This window comes from Dasypus novemcinctus, chromosome 7, assembly GCF_030445035.2.
Source record: "Dasypus novemcinctus isolate mDasNov1 chromosome 7, mDasNov1.1.hap2, whole genome shotgun sequence".
In the NCBI taxonomy this organism is placed as follows: Eukaryota; Metazoa; Chordata; class Mammalia; order Cingulata; family Dasypodidae; genus Dasypus; species Dasypus novemcinctus.
In genome coordinates, this window is record NC_080679.1 from 79634462 (window position 1) to 79659099 (window position 24638).

The 24638-nt window shown below is 39.6% G+C and overlaps 1 protein-coding gene across 7 annotated transcripts in view; it reads right to left on the reverse strand.

Annotated features, from left to right (window-relative positions):
• Positions 1 to 1014: 1014 nt before the first annotated feature.
• NOSTRIN (nitric oxide synthase trafficking) overlaps positions 1015 to 24638 on the reverse strand; it is a 67353-nt gene continuing 43729 nt past the window's right edge. For all 7 annotated transcript variants that reach the window (XM_071216306.1, XM_058300688.2, XM_004484201.5 and 4 more), the window contains 8 exons: positions 14593 to 14691; positions 14369 to 14494; positions 10609 to 10717; positions 9620 to 9708; positions 6676 to 6801; positions 5646 to 5757; positions 4019 to 4108; positions 1015 to 1225 (listed from right to left, as the gene is read on the reverse strand). In XM_071216306.1, coding sequence (XP_071072407.1) covers positions 1089 to 1225; positions 4019 to 4108; positions 5646 to 5757; positions 6676 to 6801; positions 9620 to 9708; positions 10609 to 10717; positions 14369 to 14494; positions 14593 to 14691 — 888 coding nt within the window. In that variant the 3' untranslated portion in view covers positions 1015 to 1088. The remainder of the gene's footprint in view (positions 1226 to 4018; positions 4109 to 5645; positions 5758 to 6675; positions 6802 to 9619; positions 9709 to 10608; positions 10718 to 14368; positions 14495 to 14592; positions 14692 to 24638) is intronic.

Sequence of the window (24638 nt, forward strand, 5' to 3'; positions counted from 1 at the left end):
GACCTTGTATGTGGGAAGCTGGCACTCAACCACTGAGTCACATCGGCTCCTGAGTTGGTTTTCTCGTTTCTTAGCTTGTTGTTTTTAGGAGGCACCAGGAACCAATGTAGGACCTCCTATGTGGGAAGCAGGTGCTCAATTGCTTTAGCCACATCTGCTCCCCACCCAGCTATTTTTATAATATTGCAAAGTGTTGTGAAACCCCTTGTGCATCTGACTGACTCAAGATTCAGCAGTGTCTAGGAAACTGCCTTGGGGACTTTTTTCTCTAATGGCCTACTTGGGAAATGCTGAAGTATGTATTTCTGAATTGGCAAATGGAGTTTCCAAATGGGCAAAGAGGCATGAACTTTCAGCCACTGCCTCCTTCCAATCCCACTCTTGAACACCTTGCTCTTGTTCTCAGATTCTCCACCATCTCTGGCTCACTGCAATTGCTCTAAGAGCAGCTCTGATCAAAGGGTCTATAAAAAAGCCCCTGTCTCAGAGGGTCATTGCCCTGAGGTCCTATGCCCACTATCTGGACCTCTTCTCTGCCACCCCCTCTCTAGATCACATGCTCACTAGGCCTTGGCTCCTGAGCCTTTATTCCACCATCGCCCAGCCTGGGTTAATCTTACCAGTGTCTTGCCAGCCTGTCTATGCTGAGCTATTTTTCTTGGACTTGATCTGTGTCCTTCCTCATAGGCCAGCTGTATCCAGTTGCCACCCACACCCAGAGGCAAAGGACATCCAAGTCCAAATCTCTGTTCTGCTGCTGCTAACCCTGTGACTTCAGGCAAGCAACTGAACCCTCCCCGGCCCAGTCTGTCCCTGTGACACGTGGAGCTCTATTGGGTCATCTAAAGTCTCTCTTAGGATTCTACAACTCTAGGAACCAGGAGCCTCCTCCTGCCTCCCTCCACCATCCATGTTCTATCTGACTCTAGTTCAAGCAAATAACTGAGAGAGCTAAGTGCTGTGACATACTGGTAGGACCCCATTGCCCTCTTTAAAAAGATAAACCTGCAAAGATAACATCATTTTATCTTTATTTGCAGCACATTTTACAGCTACAGAGTGTCTACAGTGGTGAGTTCAGTCTTGTTTTATGCCTGTGAAGTCGTGTTCTCAGTATTTGAACGCAGCTCCTCCACATAGGCGGCAGGAAAATGTCCTTTCTTTCCATTTAAAGATCCAAACCACCATCCTTCTCCTGTTTTCTCATGTACAGTTACAATGTCACCTGTGGAAAAAAAAAAACCATTTAGTTAGACAAACAAATGGGTTTCCACAGTTTGAGTGTTTGAGCCCTACTGGTAAGACAGTTCTAAGGGGATTCTGCTTTAAGGAGTTACTTGGTAGCATCATTTTCGCCATTTGGTTCAGATGGAACAGACTTTATTGAATACCTTCTCTGTGTAAAGCAGGCATAATGCAGAGAATACTAAGAAGGATACGATAAAGGACAATTGAGTTTTGCCATTAAATAGTTTGCTTAAAAACAGAATTGCATTGGGTGACTTGTCATTCTAGAGGCACATGGCTCACTTTGTATTTAGCAGGTGGTTTGTCACCAAACTTTCTCAGTGCTGGCACTTCAAGGGTTTCACAGGCTGGTGGCCACTATAGTTTGGTATGTTGACAACTGCGAGCATGTCTTAAGTACATACAATTTCTCTCCATCACACAGCTCTAAATTCCCTGCCCAAATTCACACTCTCAGCTTTACACAGAAATAGAGAAGTCCCCATTAAACAAATTAGGTAACTTTAATAAAATATCAATTTGAAGACAACATTTCTTTAAAGCAATGAGTCAAATAAATAGAATTCCTGAGATCCCTGTGACTCTTCTCTGATTCTCTACTCTTCTTTTGAAATGCCATACTGACATTTATCACCCTAAAGCTTAACCCCATACCCAAAATCTTCCTGCTACACCCCCTCTCTTAAGAGAGAGGGTCTTTTCTCTCCAGTTGCTTCCTGCCCGTCGAAGTAGAAACATATGCTTCCTTCAGAATCCAAGAACTACTTTTTCTTTATTAGCTTCTTCCTGAGGTAATTCTTTTTTTTTTTTTTTTTGTCGGTTTTGTTCTTTCTTTTTGTCAGTTATTTTATTTTTGTAAGGCAATAGGAACTGCTAAACTCTTCTACATTTTCTTAGTCACAAATTATTAATCTTGTAGGAGATCACTCTCAGTCTAAATTCTCCCTTCTAGTAAATACTCAGGTCAGTAGATTTCTTGACACAATCTATTAACAGGAATTTGAACAAAGACTTAAAATCTTTTTGCCAGCCTCTTTAAGCCTCCAATGCTGTTGTTTCATTAAAAAAAAAAAAACAAAAAAAAACACTTAGAATATAAAATATAAATATATTTTGTAATCAATGGAGGACTGAAAACTAATAAGAAAATCAATTTATCATGTAACTATTGACCCAAGAGCTCTGGGCCTATGTGTGCATGAATCACCTGGGACTGTGTTTTTTGTTCATATAGGAAGTGGGACTACATCATTTCATGTACCTACTTTCTGCTTTATGTAACCTCAGAATATGATGATTAATGAGGTAGCTTCTATTATGCTTCAAACTTTTAAATAAAGCCAACATTAACCCAAGATTAATGGAGAGAGTTTTTCTTTTCTGTTTCCTTTTTTTCTTGTCTTTATATGTTAACTAGAAGGAAAAGTAATTGCATAGAGAAGTCTTACTGGAAAAACTGAAAAGGAAGCACCCACTGACTGACAGCAAACGTGGTGTCCTGTTGTTTGGCTACAAAAGCCATCTTGATTTTCCACTGACTCTGGGAACCACGACCTGGTCATAGCTAATAAGCTTTCTCTTACGACATGACTCTCTCATTTACCCCTCTGTTATTGAACTGTGTTCCACCAAAAAGGTATGTTCTAGTCCTAACCCCTGGTCTGGCAATTATGATCCTTTGAAGGATCTTTGAAGATGTTATTAAGATTAGGGTGAACTTTAATCCAATTTGACCAGCGTCCTTATAAAGAGAGGGTATTGGACAACAGGACACAGACAGGGAAAGAGGGAAACATCATGTGACGACTAAGGATTGAAGCCTGAGGATTGCTGCCAAGAGGTAATCAAGGATTCTCTCCAATGGATGCCGGACTTCTAGCCTCCAGAACCGTGAGATGATACATTTCTGTTGTTTTAAGCCACCCAGTCTGCTGTACTTTAAAACATCCTCAGGAAACGAAGGCACCCTCAACTTCCAGATCTTTGCTTTACCTTAGTTTTAATGTCTACATGTGGTTGCTAACTGGACACATAAAGACTTTTTCTTGTTTAATAATGTTGAGGTCTATATAACCCATTATATAATACCTTACCATGATAAATAAGAATATGGGACTTAAAGAAGGGGAGCTGACTCCTTAGATTGGTCATAAAACATTTTCTGGAGCGACAGGTGGTAGAAACATTAAGCTGAGTCAGTTGACCCAGGTTCTAGACCTATTTCTTAGTGTAAGAGTCATGAGAAGAAGTCACTTCACTTTCCTGAGTGTCCAGCTTTCTGAAAAAGAAAGAGGTGAGACTAAATCTCTAATGATTTTCCATTGCCATCATTCTACCCCAGTGTAGCCTTGTGATTAAGGGCATGACTAGAATGCTTGGGTTCAAATCCTGTGCCCACACTACCTGTAACTTTGGTCAAAGTACCTAACCTTTCTGTGTGCCTCAGTCTCCTTGGCTATAAAAATGGGAATAAATAACCATACCTACTTCAAAAATTTCTTGTTTTGAGATTAAATTGGAAAATATGTTTGCTACAGTGCCTTGCACATAGTTAATTATTGAGTAAATGTTAGTTACTGTTATGTGGACTTTAGTGTTTGATGTGCCTTCTCATTATCTTCTAAAAAATGGGGATTATACACCTGATTAACTTAATATGGTAGCATTTCTTAAGGCTGCCATACTAATATAGAGGTTTTATTAATGTTAAGTGTCAACACAGGAAGGGAATTAAAATATTTGAGAATGCTTCTTTTCAAATGATTCTTACCTTTTTCCAAATTCAATTCATCATCCTGCCTGGCTTGAAAAGAATATAAGGCTTTGCAGAGCCCATTGTCAAGCTCGACCACATTGGAGGCTGAAAGTTGGAGTAAATTATAATTACTAATGTTGTATCAGTAGGCAAGATGGATGTGACTCAAAGCTCTTTGGTTATTTATCAGTTTGGAGCAGAGTTTAAATACGTTGAAATATATTTCCTCAGAATGAAGTTTACAATTTTATGTTATATTCAATCCTTGACTCAATAACCATTTATAACATACCTACTAGTGTATGCATAGTATATACAAAAAACATAGCATAATACAGAAAATAAGTTTACGGAAGAAGTTATTCTAGTAATAATAATAATAAAGATGACAATTTACAATTATTCATTTCCCACATAAAGTTAGTGAACATCAGTTTGATAATCTGCATGGTAATTGCACATATGTCTTGGAAAACAGACACCAGTTATGCCATTCAGATATGATACAGAGGACTTGGGAAGTGTGGTTTTTATTATCATCACTGGGTGCTTATGGAAATGTTTCTCAAGCAATGCAAGAATGACTCTTGGTTACACTGTGTAGCTCATAATGCCCTGGGTTTTACTGAAACTTTTTTTGCAAAGTTATAATCAAGAAATTATATACTCAAGGTTACGGTAACTAGTGGGAAAATGAGGGGCAATAGTGTGTGTATGTGTGTGTTGAAAGGTGAAGGACAGTGGGGTATGGATAGACAATGACTAAGGACAGACAGCTGAATAAAGGAGAGGGTAAGGAGTGAGTCTAGGCCCAATTGTGGCCCTGGAAAACCACCTAGATCACCATGTTTCTCTCACAGGGGACAAGATTTCCACTGTAGTTTGGGTGATACTGTGGAGATGGATGTAAAACTCCACCCACTGTGTGGACAGCAATTTGCAGGCTGTTTGAATGAAGAAGATATCAATTATCTGGCATCTGAGATACCTCATATCATAAAATATTTTCCTCCACTCTTTCTCTTTCCCACCTCTCATATTACCATTTGCATATAAAGCTACATTTTCAAACAAATTAATCCATCTCAGTGGAACTGTAGGGGATTGAATCATGTGTCCCATAAAAGGCATGTTCTGGCCCCAACTCCTAGTCCTGGGCTGTGGATCTATTGTAAACGGGATCTCTTGAAGATGTTACTACAGTTCAACTGAGTCAGGTTGAACTTTAATTCAGATTATTGAAGTCCTTTAGAGGCAGAATGAAATTTAGGAGAGAGAGAGAGAGAAGAGAAGCCATGGGGAGCAGCCAGAACTGAAAATCAATGGTACCCTGAAGAGAAAGGAGAAGATGTGGCCATGTACATTGCCATGTGATGGAAAAGCCAGGGAACCCCAAACATAGCCAAAAGATAATGACCCTGGGAGAAAGCGAGCCTTCTAGACACTGAAACCATAAGCCAATAAATTCCTGTTGTTTAGTCAACCCATTGTGTGGTATTTCTTTTAGCAACTGGGATACTAAAAGTTTTGTAGATTTCTTTGAGCAGATATATGTCAGTGTGGCTCTGATAATAAAATTTAAATGTGTTAATGTGCTTTACCAATAGGACACATCCCCAAATAATTCTGGTCATGGGGTTACCTAAAGATGAAGTACTTGGATTGCTCTGTCCACGAGATGTCTTGCATAGAGCATTCTCTAATCTCTTCTTCATGAAAGGCCGAGACAGTTTTACATAAGTATGTGTCTGCTCCTGTTCAAACAGTTTTTAAAAATGCAATTTTTAATGACTTTGTCATCTTAAGCATTCCTGAAAAATAATCCCTTTGTAGCTATTTTATTCCTATTCAGAAATACTTATTAACTTGGGGGGTATAGATAAATTATTCAATACATTCTTAAAATCTGCCCTGGAGCTTCCTTATTACTGATGTCTTAATATATTTAGAATTAGGCAACTACTATACTTTACAGTCAGTGTTTACACCTCTGACCTATATCTCTAGGCCAAATAAGAACATTCATAGCCCTGCTTCTACAAATTCAACTTTAACTGGTTTTGATACAACTGAAATGATCATGACTCAGTCTAAATGACTAAGACTATTTTAAAGCTCTTGAGCCAAGCAGAAAGAAAACCGACTCTTCATTATAATGCATTTACAGCTCCCTACTTCTGCTATGTAATGGAAAACAGCTACAAGCAATAACTACCCATGTGTAGTCACACACTCACCATCAATTCCTGAAGAGTTGTGACACTAGGAAAATATGTGTGTGAATTTAAAAATTGTACTCATGCATTATCTACATCATATACACGGTTAAACACAGGAGAATAATGCATAGCACAATTTTGGTCTGTATGAATATAAAAACTTGAATATAATTTTTACTATAAAAGCAAGTTTAAAAGATAAGGTATAAAAAAGAAGAGGAAGAGATTCAAGGTGTTTTTAAATCCTAATAAATTAGTATACAAAGAATGTATTCAATTGTGTTTAGCTCTTGCTGCTGTGCTTAAATGAAATAAAAATAAATTCAGTTTTAAAATGTGCAATTAGGATCTGGGGCATATGGTACATATAATAAATAACTGCTTTTTTGCTCTGATGCTACTTTAAGCTGCTCTACCCAGCAAGAAATGGTAATGAATCTCTTCACATTTTACCTTTTCTTTCCACGTGAAGATGCAGATGTTACAGGGATGGTTGGGTTTAGGTCTTTGCTCAAGTTCCGCTAATACTGATGACAGTTTATAGAAGTTCACTTGCAAAAGGTCTAGTTTCAAGCTGGTCTGTGGATACATCATTTGGCCATGTAAGTAAATTTCTAGGAAATGAGGCATAACTAGGTGGGTACAGGGAGATCAGGAGAACTTTCAAAAAAGACAAAGAGGTCTAGAAAGTAACATTCAGCTCATATGGACCTGCAAAGAAAATACTCTTGAAGAGATAAAAGATGTACGCTTTAACAGTGTAAAGGAAAGCCATAGTTTGTTGAGTATGTCCTACTCCAGACAAGACAAGGGAAAACAGCAACTTTGATAGACATCTTACTCAGTGTTTTGATAATGAATGGCTTCTCTCAACTTTCTACTGAGGAATAAAAAGGAATAATAAGGGTTAATTGTGGAAGGTAGACTTTAGGTTGGCTGAGAGGAAAGGCAATTGAGCTGTAGGAACTCAATATTGTGAACAGAATTGATCTAACATCAATAGAATAAAGTAAAATGGATGTGAGTTATTTTGATGAGGAGGGATGAGAGTTTGGGTCCTATATAAGCCAGGAAGTTGTTGGTAACACTTCTGGAAATTGGAAGCAATATTCTGGGATAAGTATAAAAATAAGGAGTAAAATTCCTTAATTTTAAAATAAGGATACACTTGAAGTCTCTGCCAGTTCTTGATCTGACCTTGAACTAGACACTTATTTACAAATTTTTTTTGCCAGTCTGTGCTCAGCCAGGATAAATCAAATAAGAGCATCTAAACATTAGAAAGGTCTTAGAATCCTGCTTAGAATACCGTCCTCCCCAGTACTCCTCCCTTCTTCATTCCTCCAGCATGGCGATTTCTAACCCTAACATCCCTGCCAGGGGAGGGGTCCCAGCCATGGACCCAGCACTTCCAATGACTGGAAGGTCTCCAATCCTTGAACAATCAACTGCACTGTAGGGCAGGCCTAGCTAAAATGAAATCAGAGCTCCTCCCATACCTTTTACCAACAGACTTAGTTTGCATTCAAAAGCATCAGGGAGCATTTCTATTTCTTCTTCTATGTGGTACTCCTGAAGACAATATCTAATCTAAATACCCTGCCCCCAGTTTCTGAAACAGTTTCTCATATGACATGCCTTGTCAACATTCTTGCTTCAAATATGACACTTTAAGGAACAAGAGAGAATGAAATAGGGAAGAATTTAAATGAAACAGTTTTGTCCTCCAAGAACCCTTTCCTGGAAACAAGAAATCTACCTATCTCACCAGTTTCCTTGAATCCAGAGGCAAAGTGTGTGTAGTAAAGTGACGTGGATCTACGTTAGCTGCATATTTGCTCCTTCACTAGATCATAAACATTGTGAGTTCAGGGATCAGGTCCTCTTGAACCTTGTCTCCTGCAAAGTGTGAATCATGCAGCTGGTGTACCCAGATGATACTAATAAACTCTCTATGCTGGTAATGGTAATGACAAAATTCTCTACGAGAACCACCAAAGAAATAAACTTACAATGCAATGTCATCATAAAATGTCCTTCATGACTTTATTTGATAAATATTATTTGCTTTGAATTATTTCACTGAGCATGTGCTGTTACAGAAAATGTTCCATATGCTATTTTCTCATTTCATAAAAATGTCAGTCCAATGTTATTATAAGTGTGTTAGATCTCTGTTCTCCAGCCTTTCTTTTCACAAGAACTCTTAGATTTGTTTCACTAACAGCACCCTTACACTAAAGAAAGCCTGTGCTCAAAAAATAGATCAACTGTACTTGGCCTCATCTGTCTACTTTCACCCAAAAACTGTTGAAATTGACAGTTTGGGCAGAATTATTAGGCACCTAATTTCACAAGAGAGTTGAATATGCAAGGTAAGAAAAGATGGTACAATTTCTTGTATCTTTCAGAACCTTGCTAAGAATACTTTTCCTGAATCCTTCTCAGATTAACCCCAGTTCACTTTCAATCACTCTAATCACAGCAGAAACCCTGTAGCTTATACTCATAAGTGATAATGCATCTTTTTTATTCTTCTATAAAATTCATTGGTTTTTTTCCTAACTGCCTATTTAATACCAGTTCCTCCAAAGCAGCTTCAATGTCCAGTCTCTACAGTTATCTAGGGAGCAGGTGGAGTCCAGATCCCCAGCAAAAAGGCCAGAAGGCCCATCTCCTGACCCTCTGATGTTACCTCCCAAAGAACCTGGGCCTCTAAAGTAGCTCGATGTTCCCCAGAAGCTTTTGCCTCACACCCCAGACTGCCCTTGTTTCCTTTTCCACTGCCACATCTTTCCTTTCTCTGTTATTCCCTGAGGACCCTGATGTCAACTGAATTATGAGTGAACACAGCAACTTAAATAAGATTTTTGAGTTTTGAGTTCTTCCCCCTGGGACATGCATGGTGCTAGCATTTTCTGAATATTTCATCCTAAATAGTGATACCAACAACAACAACAACAACCCTAGGAGGTAGGCACCCAATATCCCCATTTTACAGATAAGAAAACTAGAGTCGTCCCAGGTCTTGTAAACAGCAGAGCTGCATCCCAATATCAGCCTTTCTGAAGGCAGAGCAGGTGCTTTTGTCCACTTTTCTTAACTTGGTTGATGTAATATGGTTACTAAGCCCTGAAGGAATGACTATTTTGGGGAATTCTATTTTAGACACAATTCTTTTCTGAAGACTACACCAAAGCAAACACTTCTAGGTAGTTGGATTTTTCCAGTTCCCTCAAACTTCTTGTCGAGGAGATGACCCTTTTATGCTCTTGACTAGATTGTTCTGTCATGAGAAAGGAAAGGCAAACAGAGGTTAAATGTGCCTGAAAATATATATTATAAAAATAACTCTTTCATCACTAAATTTAGGAAACTGCACTCTGCAAATATTTACCTCTTCCATTAGCACTGCTGTGTCGTTCTGGCTCTTTGCATCGGAGAATGAAGAGCTGCTGGAGTATGTGTTAAGCATTCGATCCAGGCCTGAAAACGGAACACGCTTACAATCACGGTTCATCCTGACCCCGTGTGACACTCAGAGAGGACCTGAACCCCACAGTGAGAGCAGAAGGGCTGCTACTACATTTTCCAGAGTGGGTAGCCATTCATTTACCTTTACCCTGATTGACTGACCTGTGAGAAATGCTAGTGCTGAAAGTGTCTTGAGTGTTAATATCCAATGTGAGATTTTGAATTTCTTTTTGTTGACCCATTCTATGGTTGATTCCTAACATTTAACTGAATTTAACGAGGCTCTTCCTCATTATGGTATTTACATTTCTAAACATTTTGCTATCTTGGATTTCCTATCAACGATTGAGTATACTGTAATATGTTATTTTGGTCTACTTAACACAAACTATGTATACCAGAATCAAAAGTGCAGAGGAATTTTAAAATTATTTGCATTGCTTTAGAGCTACTTAACATTCTAATATGCCTAACTTCTAGGTATAGGATTTAATTTGAATGACTTTTATAATACATCATTTAGAGTAGTGGAAGGAAAGAAGGGAAGGAGGGAGGGAGGGAGGAAGGGAAAGAGAAAGAAAGAAAGAACAACAAACTACTACAAGGTTTACAATGTTCTAAACCAAATAAATTTTCTCTCATTCCAGCCAATTTCAGAAATACAGTAAAATGCTACTTTTCTGAAAATGTTAGTATGGTATTTATGTTGCTCTCAGAACATGGTCAAGATTTCATTTTAATTGTTGTCCTCTCCTTTCTTCTTTTTAAATTTTTGTTCATTCATTCAGACTATGTTTGACGTACAGTTCTTTAAATGAGATAATCCTTGCCCCAGTCAACAAAGTTCTAATTCTGAATGAAATTTCTGAATAAAATACTTCCTGTTTTCCGGCCAAAGTCAAAATTACACACCTTCCTTGTCTCTCGAGACTTTTTCAATATCTTTTTGCAGTCTCAACAATTTTGATTTTAGTGAAGATTTTCGTCTTTCTTTATCCATTGCAGTGTTAGGTTCTTCCTCCTTTGGGAAAAAAAGGGGGAGGGAGAAGATCTTTTACAATTTAATGAGAAAAAAAAAGAGTTGTTAATCCCAGTTGCACTGAGATTTTCACTGAAGACCTCTTTATGGAATTTATCTTTATGGAAGAAAACAAGTAAAAATTTAAAAAGCTAATCTTTGGTTTTGCACATATTGTTCTACCTGTCCTAAACCTGATGAATAAGAAGATATCTCTTTGTTCACAACTTATTCGTACATAGTTAAGCATTTTCTTTCATAGAATGGATGAAACTCTTGGACGATGAACTTTATTATAGTTATTTCACAGCTTCCTGATAAATAAGTCTATTCGTTGGACTTATTTATTATTATTTATTATTGCTTCCTATTTATCTTTATTCAAGCTGGAGTCCTTCAAAGGTCCAAATGTCAGCATGTGTCGTTAGGATACCTCAGGAGTACTCTGAAAGTTTATTGAGTTCTCTGATGGCAGGCACTCTGCTGAAAGCGGGTTTATAACAGAGTTAGACCTTGAAGCATCTCACCAAGAGAAGTAGCAACACAAGGCCACATTCACTCAATGGAGCATGGATGGTGCAGACAGGATTTCATGGCTCATCAAGGGCCAGGGCAGCTGAAAGCATTGAGGAGGCCAGAATATTTAACCAGGACATCTGATCAAGTGAAAGGGTAAAGGGTACCCAAGGCAGGAGAAACAGCATGAGCAAGAGACAGGGAGGGACAACTGTGTGAAACGTGTCAGGGACAATAAACAGACTTAATCACTTGAGAAAAACAATGGATGAAAATGTTGTCTAGGCAGTTTAGGTCAGATGTGAAGGCTGGAATAGGGGTTTTGTTCTTCCTGTGGAGCCATGAAGGGTCATACATGGTTTCTGGGCATGATTTCAAGGGCTGAATGAAAGAAAAGTTAGGATGGTAGGACTGGGGTAGGAAGGTGCCTGAATAGGTGTACAGCAGAAGGACAGAAATCCAAGGAGAAACAGGGGAAAGTAATGACTGAAGATGGAAATGAAAAAGGCAGGACTTCCCTGATAAGGAAAAAGAAAAACTGAATACTGGCATAGAGATAAGCTTTCAAAAGATGGGTATGAGGAAGGGTGAAGGAAGCATGAGGACTTAGAGCAAAGGGAATAATCTCTATAAAAATATAATACATGATAGAAGTACTCTGTTAACATAGTGTACATTAGACTTTATAAAGAGTTTCTTTGTAGTCCCTACTTGATGTAATTGTTATAACTCTGTGTGGTTGGTATAATTCTCCTCAGAGAAATAAATGATGATCCAGGACAAAAAACCTAGTGAGTGATTCCTCCTGAAATCCAATTCCCCCAAATTCTCTACCATAGTCCACTCCTTCACAAGTCTGCCTATTCTGAGACCTGAGCTGTCCTCACACTTCCAGGTGAGCTCTGACCAAACAGCAAGGATGTCCAATTCCAACTCTACTTCCTTCCTGTAAGAGGAATGCAAATCACAGCCTGGTGCCCACAGCAGTCTAAGGCTGGGTTTGTTTGGGACACCTATTGTTTAAACATATATTGCAGTGATAGATTGCTACTGGGTCAAATTGAGGATGGACTATGTTACCCTCCATTAACTTTTTAAAACTCCTCTTTTAAAGGTTTGCCAGGAAAAAGGTCAATACTGGAGGAGGCATATAAAACTAGGGATACAATCTTTTGAACAGAGCAATTACAATAATGTTATACGTATTTCACACTGACAACTAATTCCCTGATTTTTACACTCAGATTATTCTTCTCTCTCAACTAGTTCATGTAAATTTCATGTCACTATATAAAAGCCAGTGTACATTTTGCCAATGACTGTAAAATAGAACATTAGGATGCTTTGCTTTAAGAATATTAAGAAAATTCATGCATCTTGAGACAAGTCCATTCTCTTAGGCACCAGTTATGTAAACTGGTGAGTTCTGGTGCACTGAAGTGTCATAGAAACCTAACATTCCCACAGGCATGTCAACAGAAGGCAAACCATTGTGCCTGTTTCACTACATTTCTACAGAAGCCTAGAAAATTTTCAAGGAGAATGACCCTTATTTTATAGACAGGGTTTTTGGTAGGGACATTTTTATTATGCTTTGTAAGAAAGCAGTAGATTTTTTTTTTTTTTTTTTTGGTATATTTTTCCATCTCAGGGCTCACCTACACCATTTGGAAGAGGAAAAAAAGTACTTTTCCTGTGTAATCAAATCCTTTCCCTTTCCAACTCCATCTTTTTTTTCTGCATGGAACAGACATTGCTATTGCTAAAGTATTTAGCTCTTATCAGAGTGGGGAAAAAAAAGGGTTTCAATTGAAGAAATAGTTGACTGAAGTACAGGAGAAGGGAAATCGAGTCAGGATTTACTACTGGGCCCAGATATAACTGCCCCTCCCTTTCTCCCCCTTCTCTTAATCCCTAAACAGGGGTCCTAGGATCTTGGCTTCTACTGTGCTTTTAGTCCTATCGGAGGATATGACCAGTGGGGTTGATTCTATGTATCAGGATAAATCTCTCATCCCATATTTCTGGAGCTTGAAAGTCTGAAAAAAATACAGCCAGAAGGACCAGGGAGAAACTATCAGGAATTCTTTCTGCAGATTTTGGTAAATAATGGTTGGCTCCTAGAACACTACATTTAGAGGCTGAAATCTCAGAGGCACAACCCAGGAAGACAAATAATTTATCCCAAGATAGAAAAGAAGAAAGATACCTAGGCTCTGACCAGGGACATGGATCATCCTTCAGTAAGGAAGGTCATTAGATAGTAGGAGGAACCAAATGCCCTCAAAATCAGCCTCATGTAATTTGGTCCAAGTTTTTCAAGAGTGGACCATGAAAAATGGAGACAATGATCCCCACCTCCTAGTATTCATGCCTTCGTGAAATCCCCTCCCCTTGAGTTTGGACTGGACTCATTGACACACTTCTAATGAGTGGAATATGGCAGGAGAGATGGATGGCACTTCGAGAGTGACAAAAAGTCTGTGGCTTCCCTCTTGTGAACTGGTGCGTGCTCTCTCTCTCATAGGTCACTAGTTGTGGTGGAGCAGGCTGCCGTGCTGTGAGCTGCCCTGTGGAGAGGCCGAGATAGTAAGGAACTACTGTCTCTGGCCAACAGCCACATGGGTGAGCTTGGAAATGGATGCTCCCGCAGAAGAGCCTTGAGATGCCTGCAGGCCTGGCCACCACTTTAACTGCAGCCTTGTGAGGGGCCCAAAGCCAGCTAAGCCATGCCTAGATTCCCCACCCACATAAACTGGGATGAAATAATTATCTGCTTTAAGCCATTAAGTTTTGAGGTAATTTGTTACATAGCAAAAGACAATTAATACAGGCACCCATATGACATACAGTGACTATTTATAGAACATGAAACATGTCTGCCTGGTGTTAATCTTATAGAAAACTGAGTATGAAGATTCAGTCTAAAACATGCTTGATTTTTACCCCTTCCAGAGAAGACAAATAATTGCCCAGTTTGTAAACCACTCACTGTACTTATTTATTTATATGAACCATGAAAAGTCAATTGACTTCATTAAAAACTAGATGTTTCCTTTACAGTTACTTTCAAAATGGATCTCTAGTACAGGACTAAGATGTCCCCATTCATGCAACTTCCTTCCATTCCATACTTACAAAGTAATCGGCTAGAAGAAACTCAGATTTTTTTTCTGTTGATGAAATTGCCGTTTCTTCCATTAAAGACTGGATATCTTTTTCGATGTCTATCTTGCTGATGGCACAGTGAACCTGGGTGTGGCACTGATGATGCCAAGGAAAGCAGAGTAAGATTCCTGAATAAATGTGTTCTGCCAATTCCAAGCATACATACCAGAAATAGAGAGTGCTTCATTACTCACTGTGGTCAAGGTCTGACCAAAACCAGAAATTTGGTGATTGTACTGGTTTAAGTTATTGCATAAAAGTTGAATTCTTTCCTTCTCCAGCTCCAAGATGCTCTGAAAAGCATAGAAAAGGAGGTAAGATCACCCAGTTGTTATCACAACTGAAAGCACCCATCAAGCACAGACACACCTGAAGAAAGCCTAAATCAACCCTTATGATTGTGCTTCCTGACTATGTCATTTTCCAATTGCAGTGGGGAGAGCTCCAAGAAGAGGGCTGTGATTTGGTATCCATCCTATTTATGCGTCTTTAGGAATGTTTTAATTCACACATGTTGCCCAGGTTCTTTTGCTTCAAAAGGCAAATGGGCAGATGTCATGGATTACCTGACATTCACAAAGAAGAGGGAGGAAAGGAGAAAAGAAAGCATTTGAGAAATATCTGTGAATTCTAGTGAAGCCCAGTAAAATCCTTATCCAAATCTTAAAAATGCATTCAATACCACATATTTTTAGAATCATTTATCATGTACCCAAGGCATTCTGCTAGTCTCTGCAGGGGCACTGATGATAAGACACAAATTCTCTGCTTCAGGAGACTGACAAGAGCAGACTCCTAAAGTCTGATCAAAACATAGTCGTGGCCTAATACTAGGCCTGGGGTCAGGGACCCCTGTTAGAAGGCAAGAACAGAGACTCCCCATTTGGGTGGGATGACTGAAATTCTACTACTGGAGTTTCAGGACTACTGGCTAGGGAGGATAAAGAAGGAAGTCCAGGGTATCACACTTGCCTTGTTAGCTATTAACACATAAGAAAATTTAGTTATTAGAGTCTTGCCACTTACTTCTAGCTGAGGTCCTGACTGGTTTTTTGAAGTAATGAAGGATGGAGAGGACCAGGTACTAGTCATTGTCTGAAAAGGCTGGGCCAGGTGAAATAAGCAGAGAGGATTCCTGGGCCACTTGGGGGTAGTGTGAATGTGCAAGGTATGTGCCCAGCATGGTTTTCACAAGGACAAGACCTGGGAGTTCATCCTTTTATGCAGAGAAGGTCAGGTTGGTTGTGCTTGTACTCAACATCCAAGTCTACCCACCTCTATCCACCAAAGCAAAGAGCCCTCAGTTGTAGTCTTTCACGAAGAAACCTTAGGGCAAACAGGTGCATAACAGATTACTATAGGGAGAAAGAAGGTAGAGCATGTCTCAAAGCCTTTGGCTGGTGTGTGCCAAAAGGCTGGCAAACCTGAGGAGCCCCACTGGCTGGACCCAGTATGGCATTCTTCTACACCCTTGTGCTTAGATTGCATTCAGCCTGTCCTTATCTATGATAGTCATTTTAATGCTGCTCTTAAATACAAAGAGTAAAAGGCAGTGGCAGGCAGTAACTATGAATATCTATACTCATAGTATGCAAATTTAGACTTTTGTGCCAAATGGCATGACATTTGGATGGGAAGGCCTGGAGCTCTGCTTCCCAACAGCCACCTTTTTAGAAGTGCCAGAAGGTGCACACATTTTTTTAAGTCAGTGGGAACCAAATGCCTTTGTTCCTTCTGGCAGTCTCCTGATTGTTTCTCCAAACTTTCAGGCACCAGCCATTTGAATATGGCTGTGTCCTCTTCCATCTCCCAGATAAAAGATTAAAGACACAGAAGATCTATCAACATACTGCTTCAAAGGATAGAAACCATATGCATCAAAACAAATAAGTAAGACAAAGTTGCTTGAACCTCAGATGGGACAATCTTCAAAAAGAAAGAGTCCTTAAACCAGAGAAAAAGGTCTAGGAAGGGGCTGTCCTAGTTTAGCAATATGAACAAAGGGCCAGAGAGAAAATAAAAGCCAAGTTTTAGGAACACCTTGCATCCCTAATGGGGAGTTGTTTCTTTACTTTGACAAGTGTTGAACCACAAGCATCAATCAGAGAATAGGATAACCAGTGTCCCTCAGTGGAGATCGGTAATGTTTAATGGATTTTAATTAGATTTCAGGGAAATCATTAAAACAATCTATGTTTATGCACGAAAAGAGGCTAAGATAAATTCTACTGTTCAAAGGGAAAATCCATATCTCATTTAATGAATTATTGCTTTCTATTATCTTGCTTATTTTATATAAAACAAGTGGAAGAGAAGAACCCTGGAGGACCTTAGGCTGTCCTTTTGTGTTTTTACAATAGCACACAAGGAAACTGCTGTCAGAGAGTTATCAAGAAATATCAAGCATCATTAGCTTCGCCTCATGATAATTCATGTTCTTCATTCATTCTTTTAAGATCCTGCTGTCCTGGCCTTCTACTGTTTCTACTGTAGAGGAACTTAGTAGAGGAGCTTACTTTGTTTTCACCTGAGCAGCATTTGTAAAACTGATGAAAGAAAAATGCCATCTCTAACTTTAGTGTGCCTCACAATCATCTGGACCCCTTCCTAAAATCATTCAGAGGTTCTGACTTACCAGTTGTAGGGCTCAGAAGGTGCTTTGAGATTAACTATTGTACGGAATTTAGAAAATAAAAAGACCCCCAAAGAATTAAATTTTAAAATAATTTATAATTCTTTCACCAAGAGGCAATTGCTGTTAACAGACTGCTGTATTTTAGTTCAGGTAGGGGTGTGTGTGTGTGTGTGTGTGTGTGTGTGTATGATTTTATCTTTCTAGTTATCTATCAAATTATTCAGATTTGTGCAGTATTTTATCACACTATTATAAATGAGCAGTTTTCCATGTCATTAGTCTTCACTAACACCATTTTAATGACTCCATAATAGTCCGTTGTGTAGGTGTGTATTGATTCACTTAACTCCTTAATGGTGGTCATTTGGGTTTTTCCCTCCTTTTTACTTTTAACATATTTTGAACAGAAATCTGTGTTTGTTTTTCAGTTATGTCCTCAAGATAGATTTATAGATAGGAGATTATCTTTCTCAACGGGGATTCCAGGAGATAATGAAGCCCTAAAGTCATAAGGCAACCATTGTGGGTAATGAATTACCTTCTCTGCTTTGTATCTAGAATACTAGTCACTAGTCACTTAGCATCCTTGCAAGAACCTAGAAAACAGTCACACACATCATTCCTTTACTAGGTTCTGTGGTTCAGAGGAAGAACCCAGGTTGATAAAGTGAATGTTTTTAATTTAAAATCCTTCAGTAAGTACTATCAGTACCAAGCATTTGATGCTTAGCCATGTGGTTATTTTTTTAAAATGTTATAGCTTATTTTCACCAACTGGATTTTTCATTTTGAAAGGTAGTAAATGTGGCTTGAACATAATTAAGTAATGGAATAATGAGACTAATTTTACATGTGGTTTGTGGAATTCGTGTCCTTGCTTAATAGCCACACTTGAGACTTAAGGATATTTCTCACAGCATCTAATAAAGTGTCTTGAACAGAATTCAATGAATGTGCACTAAAACAATTTTTAAATTTAACCTGGAGAGTAAGAAGGGCTAATAGGATCATAAAATGAATTCTTATATTTGACTTTAATGGAAGAATGATGGGAAAATGGAGGGAAAAAAATGAAACTGGGAAACGCTAGTTGTCCTATTTCTACCTGTCACACAATGAAATTTCCCTTTAACTTAACCTACTTTTGTTACATGTCTTTGTGGATCTAATATTTTACTCTTGAGTTTATAAATACAGAATCTATAGAATATATAGAGTAATATGTGAGTCATGACATATTGTGACAGATTGAGTATATATAAAATGAGGAGATACAAAATCATTTTGGAGGGTTAGGGTGAAGCAAGAAGGACTTAACTGAAGATGTCTCAAGTTGGGTCTAATGGGCTTGGGCTGGCAAAAGAGAGCTCAAAAGAAGGTAAGGTAAGAGCAAACGGGCAGACTGAGAGGCGGAGGGAGTAAAAAGCTGATGGCCTATAGCATAGTGGTAGAATGAACAAGGATACTGGAGGGGTGAAAGGAAATCCTATTTTTCCTTAAGGCAGTTATGACTTTGAGTAGATATTCTACACTTTTGGGTTCTAATAAAAAACCTAGGGCTTAAATATTTGTAAAGCTAAATTGAAAGGAAGTTTTTGAAATGTAAATAAAAGGTAAATAAATGTGTATCTTTCACAACCAGGAAGATTTTTAAGGAAAGGAGATCATTTCCATTATGCTTTAATACAGAAGGTAGGAATACTGAAAGGGTGGGTAAGAGGTGTAAGAGGACTGAAAAGAAGAAAAGGAAACTTAAGAAAAAGGAAAGAGAAACCTAGCAAAAACTTCTAATGGTAAGGATGGCAATAACAATATACCTAAGGCCAGCTAGGTGTCAGCACATGACACCCATTATGTCTCTGAATCCCAGAAACCACACCAGGTAAGAACCATTATTGAAACCATAGGTGCAAGAGCCGAGAGTACTAATTAAAAATCAAGATTCAGGCCAAAACCTGCTGCCAAAACCTGCTGCTTATCAGAATTTCTTCCTCTCTCATTGTTAAAATTCTTTCCCAAGCTTGTTTTACAGGTGGTCAAACTTAGCCATAGTCAAACTCAGCTGCTGACAGAGCACATGCCAACACAGAGACAGACACTGACACTGACACAGACACAGACACATTGTACTTTTGCCCCTTGAATGACCCCTGGCACACTAGGAACAAAAATCACCTTCCCTGGAGCCAAGATTATGGTGATGAGGAGCCCTCAGAAGCAAATGAAATGTGAGGGGTCCCTCAAGAGGATGAGAAGTTATGGCTGGCTGGCATATTTCTACCATACATAGGTAGTCCTATAAACAACCAATCAGAATATGCTAACCTGAACATCCATCACTGTCCCCACCTCCCTTTGTTTCCATCCAATAAATCTCCCTTAGTTCTTAGATCTGGGAGACCGATTTAAGCTTGCTTCCTGTCTCCTTACCAGTTGCTCTCGCAAAAAAAACTCTCTTTTTCCAAAATTCTGGTGTCACAATATTGGACACCAGGATTCTGTGCATATCAGGCAGGAAACCCATTGCTTGGCAACAATTTGGGGACCCAGATGAGAGTCCAGATGAGGCTTTGCAGTTCCCAGTGGGGAGAATGGACCTTCCTTAAGTGGCACCACCTGAACCAGTTGGTTTGGAGGCTCATTGGTTGGGGTCCTCACCACTTCAGCCCAGTTCTCCCCGCTCCTTGATGCTATATTTTAATGTTGAGGGAAAAAATGGCTCTGGCAGCTCATGATTCCTGGGTGAGTAATCTCGCGGGACTTCTAGTCTCTTTCGTCTGGGTTCCATAGAACAGTGGATTTGAGTCTACCCTTTATTGTAAGGTCTGCCTTGGGAGTCCCAAGAGTAAAAGACAATATAGGAGAATTTAGTTTCAGAAGGTACTAAAGGATCTGGATTATTGGGTTTTAAAAATTGTCTGTGATTTGGACATTTCAATGGTAATTTTAGTGTGGTTTAAAAGAGAGTTTCTATTCTGGCTGTGAGCAGTAGAGATCCCCTGTCAGTGGACACAGGTTGGGCATGTAAATGCTACTAGAGTGCCCTCCACCTTTTAACGAGAAGCCTAGGTTTCTGAAGAAAAAGTCTCCTGTGTTAGTATAAGGTGGCCACAGACAGGCAAGATTGGTGACAGGCCACTTGTCAACCTTAAGACAATATCTGTGCAACTAGGGACAAGTGGTTACAGGTTGGACAACTAGTGCACAGGCTGTCCACCAGGTAAGAAAAGTATCCTGCGTAAAAACACTAGTCTGGACCCCTGAATCACCCTCAGGGTGAAGGTTGTTTTTTGTTCCTCACAGACAGAATTATCACCATGGGTAATGCTAATAGCTTATCAGACTAGTCCTTTGGGACATATTTTATACAATTGGTTTATGGTCAGCTGTAAGCCTATGAGGAAGAAAAAGATGGTCTTCTTTTGTAATACAGCCTAGCTCCAGTATAAATCAGAGTCAGAGGAACACTGGCGAGAGAATGGATATTTAAATTATAACATTATCCTGCAGTTAGATTTGTTTTGCAAAAAGACAGAGAAATGGGATGAGATCCCATATGTTCAGTCTTTTACGCTTTTGTATCAAAATAAGATCTTGCAGAAAAGTGTAAAATTATGGATCAGAGGGAAGGGACTCAGTCAAAACAGGCTAAATTTGAGTTACCAGATTCTGCTAAATCTCCAATTAAACCTGTATTGCTTGATTCCAAATGAGACGATGATTTACTCCTATCACAGCTGGTGCCTCCTTCGGCACCCCCACCATATGTAAGGGAAGCTGAAATGAGACATGCGGAGGAACCCTTGAATTCTCCAGAGGCCACAGATTCAGCCTTATACCCTTCCTTGCCTACTAATCCAGAAGGAACAGCCCTACCCTAGCCCTCACCCAACAGGGTACTCAAAATGGCCTGGGGAGTGCTCAACCCCAGGCAAGGCAATTCCCACTCAGACCGTTCCCTGCAGGACTGGATACAAGGTCTCCACTTCTGATCTATGTAACTGGAAAAATAATGTGCCTTCCTATTGCAATGACCCTAAAAAGATAGTGACCCTCTTTACTGCCATTTTTGCCACTTGTAACCCCACCTGAACAGACATTCAAGTCCTGAAGACCCTCGTCACCCCCGAAGAACAAAGGGTGGTTTTTTAAAAATAAAATTTTATCGAAGTATATCATTCATACATGAACATACATAAACAATAAGTGTATAGTAAAATTAGTGAATTTACAAAACAAACATGCATATCATTATACAAGGCTCCCATACATCTCCCCACCACCAACACCTTGCATTGATGTGAAACATTTGCTACAAACTATAAAATAGCATCATGAAAATATTAATATTAATATTACTACTAACTATAGCCCATATCTTAGATTTGGTATATTTTCCCCCAACCCTCCCAATTATTATTACTTTGTATCAGTATTGTATATTTGTTGTCACTCAGGAGAAAACATTCTCATATTTGTCCTGCTAACCAGTCCATCATCCACCACTGGATATCCTGTGCTATACAGTTCCATGATGTACAATCCATCCAAAGTATACACTCAGTGGCTCTCATTTTCATCACAGAGTTGTGCTGTCACAACCTCAGTCAATTTTAGAATGTTTTCATTACAACACGGGATGGCTTTTGAAAAAGTCCACTGGGAGGCTGATAGTCTGCATGAATTGTCACCCAGTAATCTGATTCATACATCAGCAGCATTAGCCATCATAGGGGCAGAGTCTGGCTGGGACCCAAGTGAACTCAGGGACTAAGTCAAATTAGACCATTATAAAGGGTGCATCATAGTAGGGATGCACAAGGGAGTCCCAAGGCCAAAGAGTTTTAAAAAGGTTCAGGAAATATAGCAAGGGCAGAAGAACACCTGTTCATTTTTCTAGAAGGAATGCTTGAAGCATACAGGTAATGCGCTGACCTGGACATGGAGGCCCTGGATGATAAGACTAGTCAGTACAATTCCATCAACCAAAGTACTCCAGATATAAGGAAAAAAGCACTATAAAAATTGGAATGGAGATTAGCTAGTTGAAATTTTCAAAGTCTACAATAATACAGACCAGACCCAGGAAAAGCAAATGAGTTGCCAAGGTGCATGGTAGCTGCAGCCATAAACCACAACCTGCCAGGACCTAAGAAAGCCTCAGTGAGTGAAGATATATGATCTTGGGTAAGACCCTTGGCCTCCCACCATTAACTGAAAAAGCTACCTCCTCTTAGGGCCATGACAGTGCACCTACTGCAAACAAGAGGGGCACTGGAAAAAGGAGTGCCCAAACCGCCCAAAGTTGGGGGAACCAAGAACTGCCAGCAGGTCAGCCTATCAAATGCCTCAGCTCACTGTGGGCAGAGTGACCAGGACTGGCAGGGCTGGGAGCAGCCTTTCAACCCCAAAGCCCACATGGACATTTCCCACAGGGAGACTCAGGTAACTGATGGAGGGAAAGAAACCTATTGATTTACTAGTAGATACTGGAGCTACTTACTTTGTTTCAAATAAAAAAGGCTCTCGCTCTCCAAAGACTGCGGCTATTACTCAGCTTTCTGGAGGCATGGCCTTTCCTACAGCCCCCGGGTTGTCAACTAGGGGACACTAACTTAGAGGACAGCTTCCTTTATTTGTCTGAATGCCCTGTGCTGCTGCTAGGATAGGATCTATTAACCAAATTAGACAATGTAGCAGTTTGATGTGGTTATGAATTCCAAAAATAGATATTGGATTATCTATTCCAAAAATAGATATTGTAATCTGATCTATACCTGGGCATGATTGAGTTATGATTAGGGTGTTGAGTTCCCACCCCTTGGTGGGCAGGGACTCACAGATAAAAGGCATGGCAAAGCACAAAAGTTGAGTGTTCCTGAAGTTGGAGTTCTGATGTTGGAGTTTGATGCTGGAGCCCCGGAAAGTCGGCGTGCAGAGGAAAGAGAAGCCAGCCCCAGGAAGAAAGGAACCTTGAACTCAGAGAGAAAAGCAAGTCCCAGGAATGTAAGAACCCAAGAAGCCTGAACCCTCACAGACATCTGCAGCCATCTTGCTCCAAATAGACTTTGGTGAGGGAAGAAACTTATGCTTTCTGGCCTGGTTATCTGTAAGCTCCTACCCCAAATAAATAGCCTTTTTAAAAACCAACCAATTTCTGGTATTTTGCATCAGCACCACTTTGACTAATACAAACACTCAGGTGAGTTTCTCTTCAGAAAGAATAAATACTGGGGTTCCCCCCAATCAAACATGCACTCTTCAAGCTGCCTTACTACATTTAGATGGAGAGATATGACTTGAGATCCCAGAAGATACCCTCCTGAAAATAAGGCCAGAGATATGGGCTGATGGGATGCCAGAGAGAGGCAGATTTGTTGAACCGATCAAGGTAAAAATTCACCCACCATAAAAACCCATCATTTAAAGCAGGCGTGGGAAGGCATGGATTCCTTAGAGAAGTTTTTCTACAATATCAATTAATTCGACTTTGTCAATCTCCACACAATACTCCTATTTTGCCTGTTCAGAAGCCCAGTACTAATGAGTACAGGTTCATGCAGGATTTGAGAGCAATTAATCAAATAGTAGATGTTAACCCAGTAATGCCAAACCCTTACAAGTTACATACAACCTCATATGTTGGACTTAAAATATACCTTCTACTATGTGCCTCTGAGCCCAGAATCCAAGGAACTATTTGCTTTCAAATGGGAGGATTCCAAAACCAATGTAAAGCAACAATACCGCTGGACTATGCTTTCACAGGGACTTAAAAGTACCCCCCACTCTATCTGGAAAGACGCTAGCTGGGGATTTAAGAGAGCTTCGTTCTAAGAAGGAATTTTACTACAGTTTGTAGACAATACCCTGATTGCCAGTACCTCCAAGGAAGCTTCGGATCAGAATACTGTCTGAACTATGAACGTCCTGGCAGAGGATACAAAGTCTCCAAGGAAAAAACCCAAATCTCACAGCCTACTGTGAAATATCTAGGATCTGAGCTGTCAAAAGGACAAAGGAACTTATTACCAGTCAGAAGAGAAGCTTTAACTAGAGTGGCTGTACAAACCACTAAGAGGCAGCTCTGAAGGTTCCTGGGAATGGCCGGATTTTGCCATATTTGGATTCCAAATTTTGGAATACAGCCAAACCTCTATCCAAGGCCCTTAAAGGAAAAGACAGTGAGCCTTAAATTGGACTTGTTGAATGCCAGTGGGATTTCATGTGATTAAGGGAAAACTGTTAGCACCAGTACTTGGCCTCCCAGACATGAGGAAACATTTTGATCTATTTGTGCAAGAGCAGCAAGGAATAAGCCTTTCTGTCTAGACATAAAATTTAGGCAGTACACAAAGGCCCCTTGCCTACTTTTCTAAACAATTAGATATAGTGACCCACAGATGGCCAGTATGCCTTTGAGCAATGGCTGCCACTTGTGACCTGCTTTGGGAAGTGGAAAAATTTACTTTGGGACAACCAACCACAGTATACACCCCTCACTCTGTAACACCCCTCCTTGAACAAAAAGGAGGGGTGTTAGACATTTCTGGGAGGCTAGATAAGTACCGGGCCATACGACTAGATAATCCAAATGTTAAATTA